The 18120-nt window shown below is 37.7% G+C and overlaps 1 protein-coding gene and 1 non-coding gene across 3 annotated transcripts in view; one reads left to right on the top strand and one right to left on the bottom strand.

The window, feature by feature from the left end:
* The window catches only part of Psen1 (presenilin 1), a 61104-nt gene extending 43876 nt beyond the window's left edge, over window positions 1–17228 (top strand). For both annotated transcript variants that reach the window (XM_076849920.1, XM_076849919.1), the window contains exons 7-12: window positions 1377–1597; window positions 4924–5022; window positions 8854–8940; window positions 12002–12175; window positions 14150–14268; window positions 16003–17228. In XM_076849920.1, the coding sequence (XP_076706035.1) occupies window positions 1377–1597; window positions 4924–5022; window positions 8854–8940; window positions 12002–12175; window positions 14150–14268; window positions 16003–16158 (856 nt within the window). In that variant the 3' untranslated portion in view covers window positions 16159–17228. The remainder of the gene's footprint in view (window positions 1–1376; window positions 1598–4923; window positions 5023–8853; window positions 8941–12001; window positions 12176–14149; window positions 14269–16002) is intronic.
* Window positions 10496–10567, bottom strand: Trnaa-agc (transfer RNA alanine (anticodon AGC)). Its single transcript has one exon. It is a non-coding gene; the product is annotated as a tRNA-Ala (tRNA).
* Window positions 17229–18120: the final 892 nt, after the last annotated feature.

Genomic DNA, 18120 nt, shown 5'->3' with positions numbered 1-18120 from the left:
TAAATAAAGTTACCTCCTAAAAAAATTTTATTTGGAAAAATAAATAAATGAGGCTATCCACAGAAAAGGGAAGGAGTCCTAGGCCTACCGAATATGAAATTACTAAACTATATTAACAGTGATAGGTGCACCATGATTAGACAACATTAAAAAGTCTAGAAAAATGCTCAGATATATAACAGAACCTAGTTTATGAAAAAGGTGGCATAGCATCTGATGATTATAGATGGATTATTTAGTAATTGGTGTGAGGATAATTGAGTAGCGTTCTAGGGAAAAAATTTGGAATGGATGAAAGTCTAACATCATGAATGTTAAAATCTAAAATGTCTAAAATCACAGAATGAATAACAAACTGCTAAACATTTTCTCCTTATTTCACATACAAAGATTATATATAAAAAACCTCTACATGGCAATAAGACCAACAACAACCTATCAGAAAAAAACAAGGGCCAATGGATAAGAAGGAACACAAAAAAATAATAAAGAAAAGCACAAATTATCTTAAATATATGAAAATATGCATATCTTACTTGAAAGATTAATGCTAAAGATACACATTAAATTAACAAAGATTAAACAGCTACATAATATTCTAAGCTGAAAAAAATGCAAGTAATGCCTAATAGCAGTTTTGCATAGCTATTAACATTTTAAATGCATATGTCCTAAACTCAGTATTTATAGAAATAATAATTAAACATTGTTTCTGAAAGCAAAAGAATAAATTTGTCTGATTGCCCAACAACAACAAAAAAAGTGGTTAAATAAATTATTGTACATCCATGAAGTAAAACTAGAGTCTAGGCCTGCTCCAGGACCACAGGGAGAACAATCCAAAGGGATCCCTGAGGAACTAGGCACAGGCTCCAGCCAAAATTTACCAAAGAGTAATATGGCATTTTAGGTGATATAGTTTTGTACTTATTTTTATAATTGTAACCTGTGATACTGGTTTCCCATTTATATGAGTAATAGTTTCCTGTTAAAATAAGCTCTATGTGAATAAAAAGTGAATCTAAAGAAACATGTTAGATAAATAATAGCATAGTAAATGTAGGCCATGTAAAAATATGAAGGTGGGGTTTGAATATCCCAAGGTTTAGAGTTCTAAATCTTGTCTTGGCCCAGCATGGTGTAGCACGCCTGTAATTCCAGTCACTCAGGAGTCTGAGGTAGGAGAATCACAAGTTTGAGGCTGGCCTGGGTAACTTGGCAAGATCCTGTTTCAAAATAAAAAGAACTGGGAATGTTGCTCAGTGTAGATGCTCAGTTAGCATATATCCTCAGCATCAACACACACACACACAGAGTCTTGGTGAGAATTATCGTACATAATTTTTCTTTTAAATCTTTTTTTTTTTTTTTTCCAGGGAAGTGTTTAAAACCTATAATGTTGCTGTGGACTACATTACAGTTGCACTCTTAATCTGGAACTTTGGTGTGGTGGGAATGATTTCCATTCACTGGAAAGGTCCACTTCGACTGCAGCAGGCATATCTCATTATGATCAGTGCCCTCATGGCTCTGGTATTTATCAAGTACCTCCCTGAATGGACTGCGTGGCTCATCTTGGCTGTGATTTCAGTATATGGTAAAACCCAAGACTGATTGACACTTTATTCATCACAGAAATGCATCACTGGTGTGTTTTCCTTCCTCTTCTAGTTCTCTTAGCAAAAATCTTAAGTTACACCTATAGTTCTTCAATACATAATTAATTATAGTATTTTTTTGTGGTGCTAGAGATGGAACCCAGAACCTTGAGAAGCACTGTACCACTTGGCTACACTCCCTGTGCCTGAGGTTAAGTTCTTTAAAAATGTTCTATCACTGTTCCAAATTTAACTCAGTGATGGGTTGTGGGTGGAGCCAGGGTTTTCTGGTCAGAAGACTTAGAATCAAAACCCCATCTTTGGGGCTGGGGCTGTAGTTCAATGGCAGAGTGCTTGCCTAGCATGTGTGAGGCACTGGTTTGATCCTCAGCACCACATAAAAAATAAATTAATAAACAAAGATATTGTGTGTGTCCCTCTACAACTAAAAAAATATTAAAAACAAACAAAAAAACCCCCACAAAACCCATTTTTTAATACAGGTGAGCCCCAGCACCACAGAAAACAAAAAGCCATCTTGGCCACCAACAGTTTTTTATGATCTTAGGAAAGCGACACCAACTCTTTGAGCTTCAGTTGCCTCATTTATGCATTGGAAACAGTTGTAAGAGTACAGTGGATTGAATATATCTTTAATAAAAGCATTTGCAGAGTGCTTGATACACATAAAAATGCTTGTTTCATTTTAAAAATCAAAATTAGGTCAACCTGTTTTTATAAAGCAACTTGAGTGGAATTAACCCTTTAAAAAGTAAACTTAATTGGACAATGTGAGATTCAAATTCTTTAACTAGTGTGACACGGGTCTCAAAAAATTAGAATGTACACTAACCATGAGTAACCAAGTCACTCGAATAGGTATGTACTCCTGACAGTTGCCCCACATGAAAGCCAAAAAGAGATGCATTTTCAGATGTTATTGGTTTCTATATCCCAAACACCTTGCTGTTTTATCACTATTCAAATACTTACTATTAAAATGTTTGTTGACCTGCAGTAGCCAACTTTATCATCCCCCTTTTGATGAAGAAAAAGTCTGTGGAAATAGAAAACACACACACACACACACACAACACAACACAACAAAACAAAACCCCACCAGTTCTGGAGCCAAAATGCTGGGGTTCGTGGGCTGGGGATGTGGCTCAAGTGGTAGCGTGCTCGCCTGGCATGTGTGTGGCCCGAGTTCCATCCTCAGCACCACATACAAACAAAAATGTTGTGTCCGCCAAAAACTAAAAAATAAATATTAAAATTCTCTCTCTCAGGCTGGGGATGTAGCGTGCTCACCTGGCATGCATGCGACCCGGGTTGGATCCTCGGCACCACATACAAACAAAGATGTTGTGCCTGCCGAAAACTAAAAAATAAATGTTAAAAAAATACTCTCTCTCTCTCTCTCTCTCTCTCTCTCTCTCTCTCTCTGTCTCTCTCTCTCTCTCTCTGTCTCTCACAAAAATAAAATAAAATTATCTCTCTCTCTCAAAAAAAAAATTTAAAAAGAATGCTGGGGTTCAAATCCAGACTTTTCTATTAGTCTTACTTATTGACTCTCTGACCACAAGCAGATTACTCAACCCTCAAGTTTCAGTTATTGTGAACATTAAATTAAATGATGCTTATAATACACTTAGAACAGTATCAGTAAATGTTGTGCTTTTTAAAAGATTATAATCTCATGAGATAAGCAGGTTAGTTATTAACCCTGTTTTACTGCTAAGTTTATAGAGGTAAACAGGTCAACCTGTTTATTTGCCCAAGCTTAGAATGTGAATTCCAAGTACGGTATTCTTTCCACTGCCTTATACTGTTCTACCATTGATCCTCTATTTCTTCCACGCATAATACAAATGATTATTTTTACAGATCTTTGAGTTCCTTTAAAATAAGGATGAGTTTGGTATCCAGTATTTAAAGAAGTGATTCTCAGCTCCATTTTTACAAAGTCTCAAGATGTTTTGTCACCAACATTCTGAAATTTTCAAAACAAAATTAATTTTCATTCACTTTAATTACTCTAAAAATCACTGAGCTTTTCATTTAGAAATTCTATAAGGGGAAGTGTGTCATAAAACCAAAATAGTTAACAGGATGTGGCAGCTGCAAGCAAGCTGAAGATCTCGTTATTTCAGAGCAAGTCAAATTTCCCTTTTCTCATTCAAGCAAACGGAATAGAAGTGGTGAGGATGGAGGTTTCTCTCTCTCTCTCTCTCTCTCTCTCTCTCTCTCTCTCTCTCTGTTATTACTATGTTCTTCTTGATTTTATTATATCATCATTAATTATTATTTTATAAAGATACAATCACTTGGAGATTTGAGGATTTTTTTTTAGTTAAATGCATCTAAACACTAGTAATGTCAAAATAACTCATCAAGTCTTTCTTTATTAATTTAGCTATACCCGTTTTACATTCTTAAATTATTATTAGAAATTTTCTATATTTTAGTATTCCAAATTTTCATGACAGAAGATCTAAGAAAAATTGAGTTGATAGAAGGAAATTGTGGTAGAATTAAAAATAATTTAAGCATGTTGCTACTTTTCTGATTTGCTAATTTTTTTAATGAAATAATCCAGTTTTCAGCACTACATATGTTCTGACATGAATATTTGTGAGGTGCTTATATTTGATTAGAAACTAAAGAAATACTAAACTTTACCATACAAAGAGTTATTATTTGTTTTATTTAAACTTACTGCCCTTTTATTTCAAGTATACTTAAGTAGTACATATATTTGGTTTTCATGGTGCTGGGAATGGAACCCTGGGCCTTGCCCACGCTAGGCAGATACTTTTATGGCTGAGCCACACCCCCAGCCCTATACTGTTTTTAATATAGACAAAGGATGGATCTCTTCTATTGTACTCTTCATATTTTGAAAAGTTCAGTGTTTTGAGTAAAGCTTCTGTTCTTAACTTTGTTTGAAATGACTTATCCCATTTCTGCTTGTTGTAGTTTGATTGTTAGCTGCTCTAGAATAGTTCTGTCTTACTATTTCTGCCTCGTTCCTTCAAACTAAGAAGACTTATTCTAAAACCCAGTGATGATACACACTAAAGACTAAGTAAATAGCAGTCAAACCCAAAAAGCAGTTTTCACAGATCTTCTGTGGTTTTTTAAAATTTTGTTTAGGTTGTTTTTTCTTCCAGTTGACCTGCCAGTTTTTTAATATTCACTCAACATTTTTTTATATTAAAATAGAAAATGCTAAGCCTTTTCCCTTGGTTAGTTCCTCCCTAAACCCATTTAAACATTTAGCCAATAAATCTTATTGAATGCTTTTTAATTTTCCTCTTTCTAGATTTAGTGGCTGTTTTGTGCCCAAAAGGTCCACTTCGTATGCTGGTTGAAACGGCTCAAGAGAGAAATGAGACTCTCTTTCCAGCTCTTATTTACTCCTGTAAGTATTTTAGAATGATGTTGGATTTGTAATCAGCTTAGAAATGATGGAAGTCAAATGTGTATGATTATGATCATTATCATGATGCTTTTTCTCTTCTTAAATATATAACTATTGTTAATGGAAGTCCTGCAGATCTCCTGTTTTCTTGCAAATTATTGTCTGCTGCATTCCCATGGTTTAAGAATTTTTAATAAAGGTTGAAAGAGGAAATATTTAGAGATCAGGGAGCCATTTTTTCTGTTTGAAATCTTGTTAATCAAAAATTAGCAATAAGTACATATATTACAGGTTAATCTTGCTCTAGTTAATTCAAAAAATTTTACTGTTCCTTCTAAATATGTTGCTTTTTTAAATTTTTGTTTTATTTTAGAGTCATACTGTCCTTATTAATTCAATAACTATTGATGAAGGAGAATACTAGATGAATTTAAAAACACAGATGAGGGGTCTGGGGTTGTAGCACAGTGGTAGAGCACTTGCCTAGCATGTGTGAGGCACTGGGTTTGATTCTCAGCACCACATATAAATAAATAAAATAAAAATTCATTGATAACTAGAAAAACATTTTAAAAAGAAAGAAAAAGCATAGAGTGACTAGATACCTGTGTGCTAGTAGGTGATCACTGGGAAATCATAGAAAGTTCTTGTGCGGAAGAGTAGTGTGATCAGAGCTGTGACTATAAGCTGGCAGCATTGTGTGAGATGAATCGCAGGGTGCATACTGAGATAACAGGATGCTTAGGAAGCATCACTGAGAGGATATCCTGATGGGTACTGCACACCTGCATTAAGCTATTGGCAATGGCCATCAAGGGAGAGACTTGGTGAAAGGCTTCAAGGGAGAATCGTTGGTCCTTAGCAACTAAGGAGAGAAATGTGAAGCATGAAGGACAGGCAATGCAGAAGAAATTATTTTCTTGTTTGAGGGATCTACTTAGTCTCTTCTCTGGCCCGTGTCTAATTTAGTCTGTGGGACTTGTGGGTCATTCAGATAGTTCGTTCAGTAGGAGTTCAGAAATGAAATTCACTTGGGGAATAGTTGATATTAGAGATGCAGAGTTGAAGAATCATTGTGGAGGTAATAGTTAAGTTCTGGGCCAGGTGCGGTGGTGCACACCTGTAATCCCAGCAGCTCAGGAGGCTGAGGCAGGAGAATTGTGAATTCAAAGCCATCCTCAGCAAAAGCGAGGTGCTAAGCAAGTTAGTGAGACCCTTTCTCTAAATAAAATACAAAATAGGGCTAGGGATGTGGTTCCTCTGAGTTCAATCTCTGGTACTCCCACCTCCCCTCCCACACCAAAAGAGAGAGAGAGAGAGAGAGAGAGAGAGATCTGGAATGAGTGAGTAGTTCAAAAACAAATAGAAGAGAAAAAGAATGCCAAGGGTAGAACTTTGTCAACTACTGTGTTTAGAGAATAAGAAAATGAAGCAAGAATATGAAAGGAGACAGAAGAGAATGTTTAAAAGTTGAGAAACCTAGTGTTTTTGTTTGTTTGTTTTGTTTTGTTTTTTGTACTGGGGTTTGAGCCCCGGGTATCTACCACTAAGCCACATCTCCAGCCGTTTTTATTTTTTATTTTGAGACAGGGCCTCACTAAGGTGCTAAGGCACCTTAAACTTGTGATCCTCCTGGGCTGGGGATAGTGTTCAAAATGGAAGAAAAATGTGTGTGTGCATGCATCTTGGTTTTGCTGGTGCTGGCAATAGATGTGCTGGCGTGGACAGAGAGTAGGTGGTGAAGAAGGAGAGGTATAGTCAATATCACCTCCTTCTTCAAAGCTTCCTGTGATAAGTCAAGAGGAGAGCAGTTGAGTAAAAGTGTTTCCAGGAGAGGAAAGATTTAATCGTTTTTCTAAAGCTGACAGGAAGAAGTCAGTAGAGAATTGGAAGAAGGAATAATTCTTAGAGAAAAGCTCTCAACAAAGCAGGTAGAAATTGCTCTGAGTTCAGAAATAGGAGGTGGATCTAGAATAGAGACCTAGGCCGCAGGAATCTATGGTGAGGAGTTTTTTTTTGTTTGTTTGTTTTTGTTTGTTTGTTTGTTTGTTTTGGTGATGCTGGGGATTGAGCCCAGGGCCTTGTGCATGGAAGGCAAGCCCTCTACCAACTGAGCTATATCCCCAGCCCCCTGTTTTGTTGTTTTTAAACCAAACTCTAAGAAAACTGCAACAGTTACTAGTACTTTTCCCTGGAGCAGATATAAACGTGCATATGGAAAGTTTTAAATCAATCTTCTTGTCTGTTCTTTAAAAATACAATCCTTTTATGCATTTTAATTCTCTCCCAGTAAAGGTATTCAGTTTGCAAAAAGCTCTTACCCTAAAGAAATGAGTGAACAAGATTTGTTGTCTTTTTTATTTCTGTCACCAGACAGGACAAATGTGTACTTACCTTTTGAACCAACTACTGCTTCCTTCCTGCCATTCACAGAGGTGGTCCACTCTGGTAGCTTATCTAAATGTGAAGCCACATTTCCTGAGTTAGGTCATTTTGCATAAAGCTTTCCTTTCATATCAAATAAATACCTGCTGCTTTGCAGAAAAAAAAAAAACTGTAAAAATCCAAAACCATATACATGGCAGTCACCCTTCTGTTTCTTCTTAGTTTTGTTTTGTTTTTGCAGTGTTGGGATGGGACCCAGGGCCTCATACATAGCAGGAAAGCACTCTACCACTGAGCCACATCCTGTTTCTCTTCTTAGAATCTGGATTACAGTATAATGAAGCTCATTTGGTCTCAGAAATTACAAAACCATGATGAATGAGAAAGTATGCACTTTCTATGGAATTTTCAGCCTCTTTGGTTGTGAATTTCTTTTATGAGTTTTTCAAAAAGCCTAAGAGCATTAGGATGGATGAAGTTATAGAACCATGGGGAGAAAAAGCCAGATACACATAGTTATCAAGTATCTTGTTTAAAATCTCTTCCTATGACCAGACGGGCCTCAGATTTCTGTTGGCATTCAGTTCCCACTGTAGCTCTGTGTGGCACATTTGTTAATATTTTTATATTATTATTGATATATCTTCAGGATAAACTCCCAGAAGTGATATTACTGGATCAAAGGTTAATGTACATGTAGTTTTGTTAGATGTTACCAAATTCCTCATCAGTGGAAGTTATACCATTTTCCATTCTGCCTGCACAGTATCAAAGAGAAGCACCATTTTAAAGTATTCACCTTGTCTTTAATTAAAATGTGATTGAGAGGGATATATACCTAATCTGTACAGGTGTGCTGATACATACGTATTTCTGTACAAGGCACATAAAAGAAGCCAAATGACTAACCCCTTTATGTTTATTAAGTTTAACTTTTTTATTTTTCTTACTACATGTATAGTTTAGAATTATTAAAAATAAAGTGAAATGTAATGTGAAGGAAATTTATTCCCTATATCTTTAGAATTATAATCATCACATAATGCTTTTATGAGCCTGTCTGCCTTGAATTTAAGTGGTTTTCATCAATATGTTCATGTTCTCTTAGGACATTCACCCAATATAGCCATCACTTCAGTGTGTCTTGCTGGCCTGAACAGAATTCCTTGTGGCTTTTCGGGGAGTAACAAATGCTGATGGACAGTTTGGTGACACTAGCTGCTGTGCAGGGTCTACACTACAGTTCAGTTTCAAAGTTTTTTTGTTTGTTTTTAATCTGTTAAAACCAAAGAGATTATCTTGTGGTTTTTAAAATTTACTTCTGATTGTTAAAGGATACTTAAAGCAGCATTATAAAGATTGGTGGCTTGAGTGGAGAAAATTGCCTGCTGATTGTTCATATAGTTTCTACTTCTCACCTGGAATTTTATTTTTCTCAACAAATAGCAACAATGATGTGGTTGGTGAATATGGCTGAAGGAGACCCAGAAGCCCAAAGAAGAGTGTCCAAACACTCCAAGTATAACACACAAAGTAGGTGACTTTTATTTGGGAATATCCTAGTTTTGTGGGGTCATTGTCATCTCATAGGCTAACAGTGAGTTATAAAAGCATTGGTTTTAACTTCTTTTCTTAGGTTATAGATTCCTTTAATTTCTTTTCTTTGGTCATAGATTCCTTTGAGAATCTTCTGAAAAAGCTGTAGTCAACCTCAGTAAATACACAGATGAATATTAAAGGATTCCACATACCCAAACCCAACCATCCAATCAAGGCATCCTAGGTTAAGATTCTGCATTAAACAGTTATCAAGACTACAAGTAATAATAAATGTTGGCAAGCATGTGGGGAGAAAGGTACACTCATACATTGTTGGTGTGACTGCAAATTGGTGCAAACACTCTGGAAAGCAGTATGGAGATTCCTCAGAAATCTTGGAATGGAACTACCATGTGATCCAGTTATCCCACTCCTTGGTATATACCCAAATAACTTAAAATTAGCATACTATAGCAATGCAGCCACATCAGTGTTTATAGCAGCTCAATTCATGATAGCTAAGCTATGGAACCAACCTAAGGTGCCCTTCAGCAGATGAATGGATAAAGAAAATGTGCCATAAAGAAGAATGAAATTATGGCATTTGCCAGTGTATGGATGAATATCAGGTTAAGTGAAATAAGCCAATCCCAAAAAACAAAGGCTGAATGTTCTCTCTGATATGTGGATGCTGACTCACATGGTGGGGGACAGGGGATATTACCAGATCCCCTAGGGATGGTAGCAGATCTATAGGGCAGAGTACAGGGAAGGGAGGGAAATGTGAATAGGAAAGACAGTAGAATGAATCGAACAAATCTTTCCTGTTTGTATAAGAATACACGACCAGTGTAAATCCACATGTACAACCACAAAAAATAGGAAGTTATACTTCATGTAAGTATGATGTCAAAATACATTCTACTGTATTTTGTGTAACTAAAAAGAACAACAACAAAAAAAGATTTTCCATTAAATATATAATACCAGGTTAGAAAGGTTCAAGTCATAGCTATGATTTTAAAAAAAACAAAACACTAAACTCTCTTTGTAATCCCAGTTACTTGGGAGGCTAAAATAGGAGGATTGCAAGTTCAAGGCCAGCCTGGACAAATTAACAAAATACTGTCTCAAAATATTTTTAGTCTTTTTGGACTAGGGATTTAACCCAAGGATGTTTAACCATTAAGCCACCTGCCCAGCCCTTTTTAATTTTTTTATTTTAAGATAGGGTCTTGTCAAATTGCTCGGGGCCTTGCTATGTTGCTGAGGCTAGCTTTAAACTTGTGATCCTCCTGCCTCAGCATCCTGAACCACTGGAATTATAGGCGTGAGCCCCTGTACCCAGATCAAAATAAACTTTAAAGGTACTGGGGACATAGCTCAATGGTAGAATACTTGTCTAACATGTGCAAGACTAGCATTGAAAGAATGAGAGAGGAAGAGGAAAAAATGTATTATGAACTTCACTTATATATTTTAATTATTTTTTAAATTAAAAAAAATTTTTTTTAGTTGTCAATACCTTTATTTTATTTATTTATTTTTTATGTGGTGCTGAGGATCGAACCCAGGACCTCGCACATGCTAGGCGAGCACTCTACCACTGAGCCACACCCCAGCCCCTATTTTAATTATTTTTTAATGTGTATAAGTTTCTCAAAACTGTCATGCTCACCATTTTGTTGTAATGGGCCATTTATAACAAAATGACTGGCCCATAAAGAAATTCACAACTACCCACCATGAATCCACTTTTATAATATAGTCATTAAAACCAGTGGTGAGTGCCATCATGTCAGAAGTTTCAACAAGAAATGCATTCTTTCATATGATAGAAAGTCCTGAGGCATAGGGATCTGTAGTGTTGGTTAAGCTGGCAGTTTATTGATATTAAAAAGGGCCCAGGTTCTTTCTTCTTCCTCTACCATCTTTAGTGTATGGAGTGGTCTCAGCCCACTTACGGTCATGACAATTACAGTTACAGACATCATGTCCAGATTAGGTAACATACATGGAAAGAAAGAGACTGTTTCTTCCTTTAAAAGAGGAAGGAGCCAGAAAAATTTCTTCAAATTTCCTAGCAGACTTTGCTTCTCTGGCTAGTAGCAAGTCACAACCCTTTAGCCTTTGAACTGTCATTGGGAAGAGGAATGATGGGATTGCCATGCTTGGCATGACTTGAACAGTTTGCCACCAGAGTCATGTGGGCAAGGGGTGGAAACCCAAGCAAACTAGGACTCTGCCCTCAGAAAATAACGGGGAGATGACTCCTGGATGAGCTTAAGCTGTGTTAGTCTGCAAACTGGTGCAATCAATATGGAAAGCAGTATGGAGAATCCTTGGAAAACTGGGAATGGAACCACCATTTGACCCAGCTGTTCCTGTCTTCAGTCTATACCCAAAGGACTTAAGAATAGCATACTACAGGGACACAGCCACATCAATGTTTATAGCAGCACAATTCACAATAGCTAAACTGTGGAACCAACCTAGATGCCCTTCAGTAAAAGAATAAAGAGAATGTGATTTATATACACAATGGAATATTGTTCAGCTTAAAAGAGAATAAAATCATGGCGTTTGCAGGTATATAATGTTATGTGAAATTAGCCAATCCCCAAAACCCAAATGTGTATAATGTTTTCTCTGACTTAAGGGTGCTGATTCATAATGTGGTGGGGCGGGGCGGGGCATGGGAGGATTAGATGAACTCTAAACAAAGGGGAAAAAGGGAGGGAGGGTAAGAAAGGGGGCTTGAGGGTAGGAAAGATGGTGGAATGAGATGGACATCATTACCCTAAGTATATGTATGAAGACACGAATGGTGTGACTCTATGTACAACCAGAGATATGAAAAATTATGCTCTATAAGTGTAATATGAATTACAATGCATTCTGCTGTCATATATATAAAAAACATTAAAATTTTAAAAAAGGGATTAAAAAGAACCTTGTAATCATGACAGGTTATTATTTTTTCCATGTAATTTTCTTAAATATATGAAGAAATTTTTCTAACTACCAGAGCTGTAATTTCCACTTTCTCTTGAAGGCACAGAAAGGGAGTCACAGGACAATACTGCAGATACTGATGATGGTGGCTTCAGCGAGGAGTGGGAAGCCCAGAGAGATAGTCATCTAGGGCCTCATCGCTCTACCGCAGAGTCACGAGCTGCTGTCCAGGAACTTTCCAGCAGCATCCTAGCCAGTGAAGATCCAGAGGAAAGTATGTGCACTTCTCTATGTTGCAGAGTCATGGATTTTTTAGGTGGCTGCATTATCAACCTCTCAAGAATAAAATGAATTGAGAGCATGACCATCACTCTAAACCACACTGTGGCTTTTAGTGGGAAATAGTTAATAGGCCAAATTCTGATTGTAACTACTCTAGTGGGTGTAAAGTGGTCTCCCAATGCAGTTCTAATTTGCATTTTCCTGATAGTTAATGATGTTAAGTGTTTTTTTCCTGTGCATTTTGGCCTCGTGTACATTTTCCTTGGAGAACTAGCCATTCAGATCCTTTGCTCATTGTTTTGTCTTTTTAGTATTGAGTGTAATCATTCTTTATATACTGTAGATACAAATACTTATATACTTATCATATAAGTTCTTCAGAAATATACTTATCAGATAAGTGATTTACAAAAATTTTCCCTCTATATTCTGATATTTTGTAGGTTTTCTTTATTTCAGCTTCTACAAGTTAGTTTCTTATAGCACTTAACATTTGAAATCCAAAGTCTAAAGCTAGCATTTGTTTAAGTCCCTATATATGCCTAGAAGTTTTCCCGTACTATTTTTAACTCTGATAGCAGCCTTATGAATTCCCATCTAGGAGCTGAGGAATTTGAGAACTGAAGAGGAATCAAATGCTTAGAATTGAATGATAAAATAATAACCCAAATTAAAATGGAGAAATGCTCTGAATAGACCTTTCACAAAGGCTGGAGATGTCACTCAATGGTGTAGTTCTTATTTAGGATGCACAAAGCCCCTAAGTCCAGTCCCCAACACTCCAAAATAAATAAAATAAAATAAATAATAGACCGTTTACCAGAGGAGAAATATAGTGACTACTAAGTGCATAAAAAGATACTCAGCATCATTCATTGGGAGGACTGTGATCAAAAAGACTAATACCAAGCATTGGTAAGGATGTAATAAAACTGAAGCTCTTGTGCTTTGCCAGTAGGATTGTAAGCTGATAGCTAGAGTAGAAAACAGTTTGGCAGTTCATTGAAAAGCTAAACCTAAATTTACCGTATAACCCAGCAACTCTTCCTAGAAATCTACCCAATGAAAAATGAAAACTACCTGTGTCCACAGAGACAAGTATACAGATGTTCATAGCATGATTCATAGTAGCCCAAAACTAACTGTCCAGATGTGCATCAAACTAGTCAATGAATAAACAAAGTGTAATATACAATGGAGATTATTCAGCAGTAAAAAGGAACCAATTGGCTGTGGATAGAGATCAGATATAGAGAGAAGATAAAAACTACAGATATGTGCAGTATCATGAATAAACCCCAAAAATGCTAAGTGAAAAAGGCCAGCCAGCCATGACTTCGTTTATGGGCATGGGTTCTATTTATATGAAATCTCTAGAGAAGACAAATTTACAGAGGTAAAAAGTTGATGAGAGGATATTAACTGTAAATGGGTTAAAAGTATCTTATGGGGGGATGAAGTGTGGACTGTGAAGATGGTTGCCAACTCTATATATTTTTCACACTCATTGAATTACACTCTTACAGTGGGTGGATTTCATAAGATAGGATTTTGTAAGATACCTTGGTCAAGCTGTTCAGGGGTTCTTATGAGGATTTATTAGTAGAAGTGCTGGGTATTAACTAGGTATTCAATAGATGACAATTATGGTTGGTGATGGTTGTAATTGCAGTGTCTGTTGAGACTCCAGAGTCTGAAAGCTTAAGTTTTGTCTGTCATCTATTGACTTTTTATTCAGTACAGGGTTATATTTTTTGTTGTTTGTTTGGTTTTTGAGACAGTCCCACTGTGCTGTCCAAGCTGCTCTTGAACTCCTGGGTTCAAGCAATCCTCTCACCTCTGCCTCCCAAGGAACTGGGGACTACAGGTGTATGCCACTGTGCCCAGCTCAGGACCCTGTTTTTAAATTCTGAAGTCATAGCAAAGAAGGACAAACTTTGTTACATTTGTAATCTTTCCTTTTTAGGGGGAGTAAAACTTGGACTGGGAGATTTCATTTTCTACAGTGTTCTGGTTGGTAAAGCCTCAGCAACCGCCAGTGGAGACTGGAACACTACCATAGCCTGTTTTGTAGCCATATTAATTGTAAGTATACACTAATAAAAATATGTCAGTGCTCCTAATGTCAGACTTTCTAGTTCTGAATCCCTTGAAGACAATTCGCTTTTAACCCCATGTGGGCCAAGAGTGCCAGTCACTCCAGAAGCTTTTTCTAAACACAAGATAATTGGACCTCACCCAAATAACACTCCACTCTGGCCACACATTAAAATTACCTGGGAGCTTTTAAAACTGAACTCTGCCCTGAAATATCTCATTTAATTTGTTTTCATTGTGTTGTTTTAAAAAGTTCTCCAGGAAATTCTGAGCACTTCTGGTTAGGAGTCCCCACACTGAGCCCAGCATAGCTAAGTGTGAAATGTGCTCTGCTCAAGTTCAGTGTTAAGGGTCCAGCAGAGCCTCTAGTCCCTGAACTAGTCACCAAGGTTGGCTGTTCTGCATTGAATGACACAAGCTTCAGTGTGCAGTGTTACTGTGGGCAACAGGTGTAAAGCAAGAGTCTTAAGCCAGACCACTCCATGGAGTCAGGTTGAGCTTGCTTATGGTGCCACAGCAGGGGGTCCCCAAGGCTGTCAAGACTGTGGTTTAAGTAAATAGCCCATAAAATATTTCTTATTGCTTTTTATTCTTGTTGTGATATCATAGATACATAGTATGCAAGTGAAATTAGATGAAAATTTAGGTGAAAGCCTTTATGTGTTTTATTTTATAATACATTTTTTATTTATGCTATAACCAGTTAGAATTTTCACACATTTTATTTCTCTTTTGAGGATAGTTTTCAGACTTTGAAAGTATTTATTGGCTATATATCTTTTTGCAGAGGGAGTGCTGGGGACCAAAGCCAGGATCTTGTACATGCTAAGCACATACTTCACCGCTGAGCTGTACCCCTGGCCATCTTATTACTTATTCTGAATAAACTGAAATGATGCCCAGTCTCCAGGCTTTGTAGGCAGAGTCTCGGTAACCAGGGTAAAAAATGAACCATATGTTTAAGCTGCTGTATTTACAAGAAAGCGCCACACCACTCATGTTGGTTTTCTCATCAGTTGGTTCTTTGAGCATCTCTTTGTCCCCTCATAGCATAAGGAATGCTCTTTTCCTCTGGGATTTTAACCAGCCAAATTAAAATCACATAGGCCTTTTTGATATTTTATATAGAAATTTCAGTTTTTTTCAAAATAAGTTTTACTTATTTTTCAGATCTTTTTTCTTTCTTTTTTTTTTTTATTTAACCCCAGGGCACCATTGAGCTACATTCTGACTGCTTTTTATTTTTTTATTTTGAGGCAGGCTCTTACTAAGTTGCTTAGGGCCTCACTAAGTTGCTCAGGCTGTCCTCAAACTTAAGATCCTCCTATCAACTTCCTAAATTGCTGAGATTACAGGCATGCACCATCTCAGATTCTGTTCTTTTCCTGGAATTAGGGAATAAACTATCAACGCCTTGTGCACAATGAACTCTGTACAACAAAGAAATGAGGAATATATTTTCCTTTTATCAAGAAACTACTTTTTTGGTAGAGCATGCCCTGAGTTCAATCTCCAATTCAGAAAGAAAGGAAGGAAGGTGGGAGGGAGGGAGAGACATTTTTTGTTTTTTCACGACTTTTTCCAGATTTGATGAAACATTGGTGCTAAAATTTAACCCCAAAGGGAAGTATTCAGTTAACCAAGACTTGTTATTGAGTTGTTGTGCATGAAAATGCCTCCAGAGTCATGTGTGAGCGTGTGTCTTTCCTGTCTCCTCTGCAGGGCCTGTGCCTTACGTTATTACTCCTCGCCATTTTCAAGAAAGCATTGCCAGCTCTTCCCATCTCCATCACCTTTGGGCTTGTTTTTTACTTTGCCACAGATTATCTTGTACAGCCCTTTATGGACCAGTTAGCATTCCATCAATTTTATATCTAGCATATCTGCAATTAGAATCCCATGGATGTTTCTCCTTTGACTATGATAAAATCTGGGGAGGACAAAGATGACTTTCCTGTGTCCACATCTAATGAAGTCAAGATTCCCAGCTGGACTTCCACAGCTTCCTTCCAAGTTTTCCTGACCACCTGCACTATTGGACATTGGAAGGAGGTACCTACAGAAAACGGTTTTTTTAACATTTTCATTGTGGTGAACTGTGTCCCTCGGTGCAAAAACTACCAAATTTGAGGGACAAGGACAAGGAAATGTGATGGGCCAAGAAGTTGCTGAGCTCCACCAGCAGTTTGACCCTTGGTCACAGGAGACTTTACCAACACTGCGAACTCTCAGGACTACCATTACCATAAGGTTAAATGAAGTGGTTTCAGCCGAACAGAACTTTCATCTTAAACTACATAAATCAGCCTAATAAATCTGTATTAATTGAATTCTGAAAATTTTTAGGAGGTACTGTGAGGAGAGCAGGCACCAGCCACAAAATGGAAAGGTGGAAAAGGGGCTTAAGCTTTCATTTTCAGACTCTTGATGCAGACTTTAATTTTTTAAAAAAGTTGGGTTCCCCCTACTTTGAGTCACATCAGATGTGTAGGTTGGTTTTGACGATTTTTTGTCCTCAGGCACTGAAACTCATTACCATCTGTGGTGGTGTGAACTTATGCTTTGTCCTTGAAAGTCTTAACCTCAGGTTCCAAATTCAGCAATTTCTGGAAATAACGGAACTGTTGCTCAATGATTCCCTATCATCCTTAAGTAAATTCTGGATTTTCCACCAAATTGCTAATTTTTATGAACACTTGTAAGTTCATTTGCCCCAGATGCCTCCTCTGCTCCTCATTTTTCCCTTCGTCCCCCAGCAGTTCTCTTCTACAGCAAATGAGGCGGCTCTGTGCTGGTAGCAGGTGATCCTATTAATCCCGTTTACCCTCTGTATGATGCGAAGAATGTTGTGAATCAGTGCTATCAGCCTTGCTGTCTCAAGTTTTGATAGCAAGTATGATGTGTGCCCAAAGATAGTAGAATTAAAGAAGAGTAAAATGGCTGGTGAAGCACTTTCTCTCCTGGTTTTTCTTCTGTTACTAAAAGCTACTGACTCTAACACTAGGTCAGAATTTGAATTGGGCCCTGGGGATCTGGCTCAGTGGTAGAGTAGAGCACTTGCCTGGCATGCACGAGTCCCTGAGTTACATCCCTGACACTGAAAAAAACAGAAAATCACAAAATTTGAATTACTAACTCAATCCTGATGGTTTATGTTTATGATATCAATACAAAGCAATGGTTTGGAGAATGTATTATTTTGCTTGGCAAGCTGTGGGAGAACCTGGGGTCCGAGAACCAGCTGCCAAGAGGAGAGAGAAGGGGCGTCCCACAGCAAAGGGGCAGAGTGAACTCTCCTTAGGCGGCTGGGAAGGAGGAGATGCGCGATGTTCTTCAGGAACCTCACAGTGGGTGCTTTGTGGTCTCTGCTGCATCACCTTCCTCTCGATGTGCCTTTGTGTGAACTGGACAGTGGAGTTGCTGTCTGAGTCACAGTTATGTACAGTTCCGTCAGACAAAGCACAAACACAGAGCCAGCAACCTCGTGGACGCATGGCACGCACCTCTAGGTGAAGCCCCGCAGGGCCCAACCCTTATTTTCCCATAGAGAGCCCTTAGCCATGGTGAGGAAATCCTAAGCATCTGTGACAAGCTATTTCCTCTTTGGCTGAAGAAGACTGGCTTTTCCTCTCTGGCCTGCTGCTTTCTCTTCCGGCCTCTTGTGTGATCCAGTTGAGGGTTCTCTCTGGAGTTCAGAATATCTGTTTTCAGTCATGAAATAGCTAATAAGAAACTAACCTCACGGCTGGGGATGTAGCTGGGTGGTAGAGCACATGCTTAGTGTGTGTGAGCCCTGGGTTCAATCCCCACGCCACCAGAAAAAGGAACTTTAGAGGAGAA

The sequence above is a fragment of the Callospermophilus lateralis genome, chromosome 3 (assembly GCF_048772815.1).
Source record: "Callospermophilus lateralis isolate mCalLat2 chromosome 3, mCalLat2.hap1, whole genome shotgun sequence".
NCBI classification, from domain to species: Eukaryota; Metazoa; Chordata; class Mammalia; order Rodentia; family Sciuridae; genus Callospermophilus; species Callospermophilus lateralis.
The sequence above is the reverse complement of the archived record's forward strand: the minus strand, read 5'-3'. Positions and strand labels throughout refer to the sequence as shown.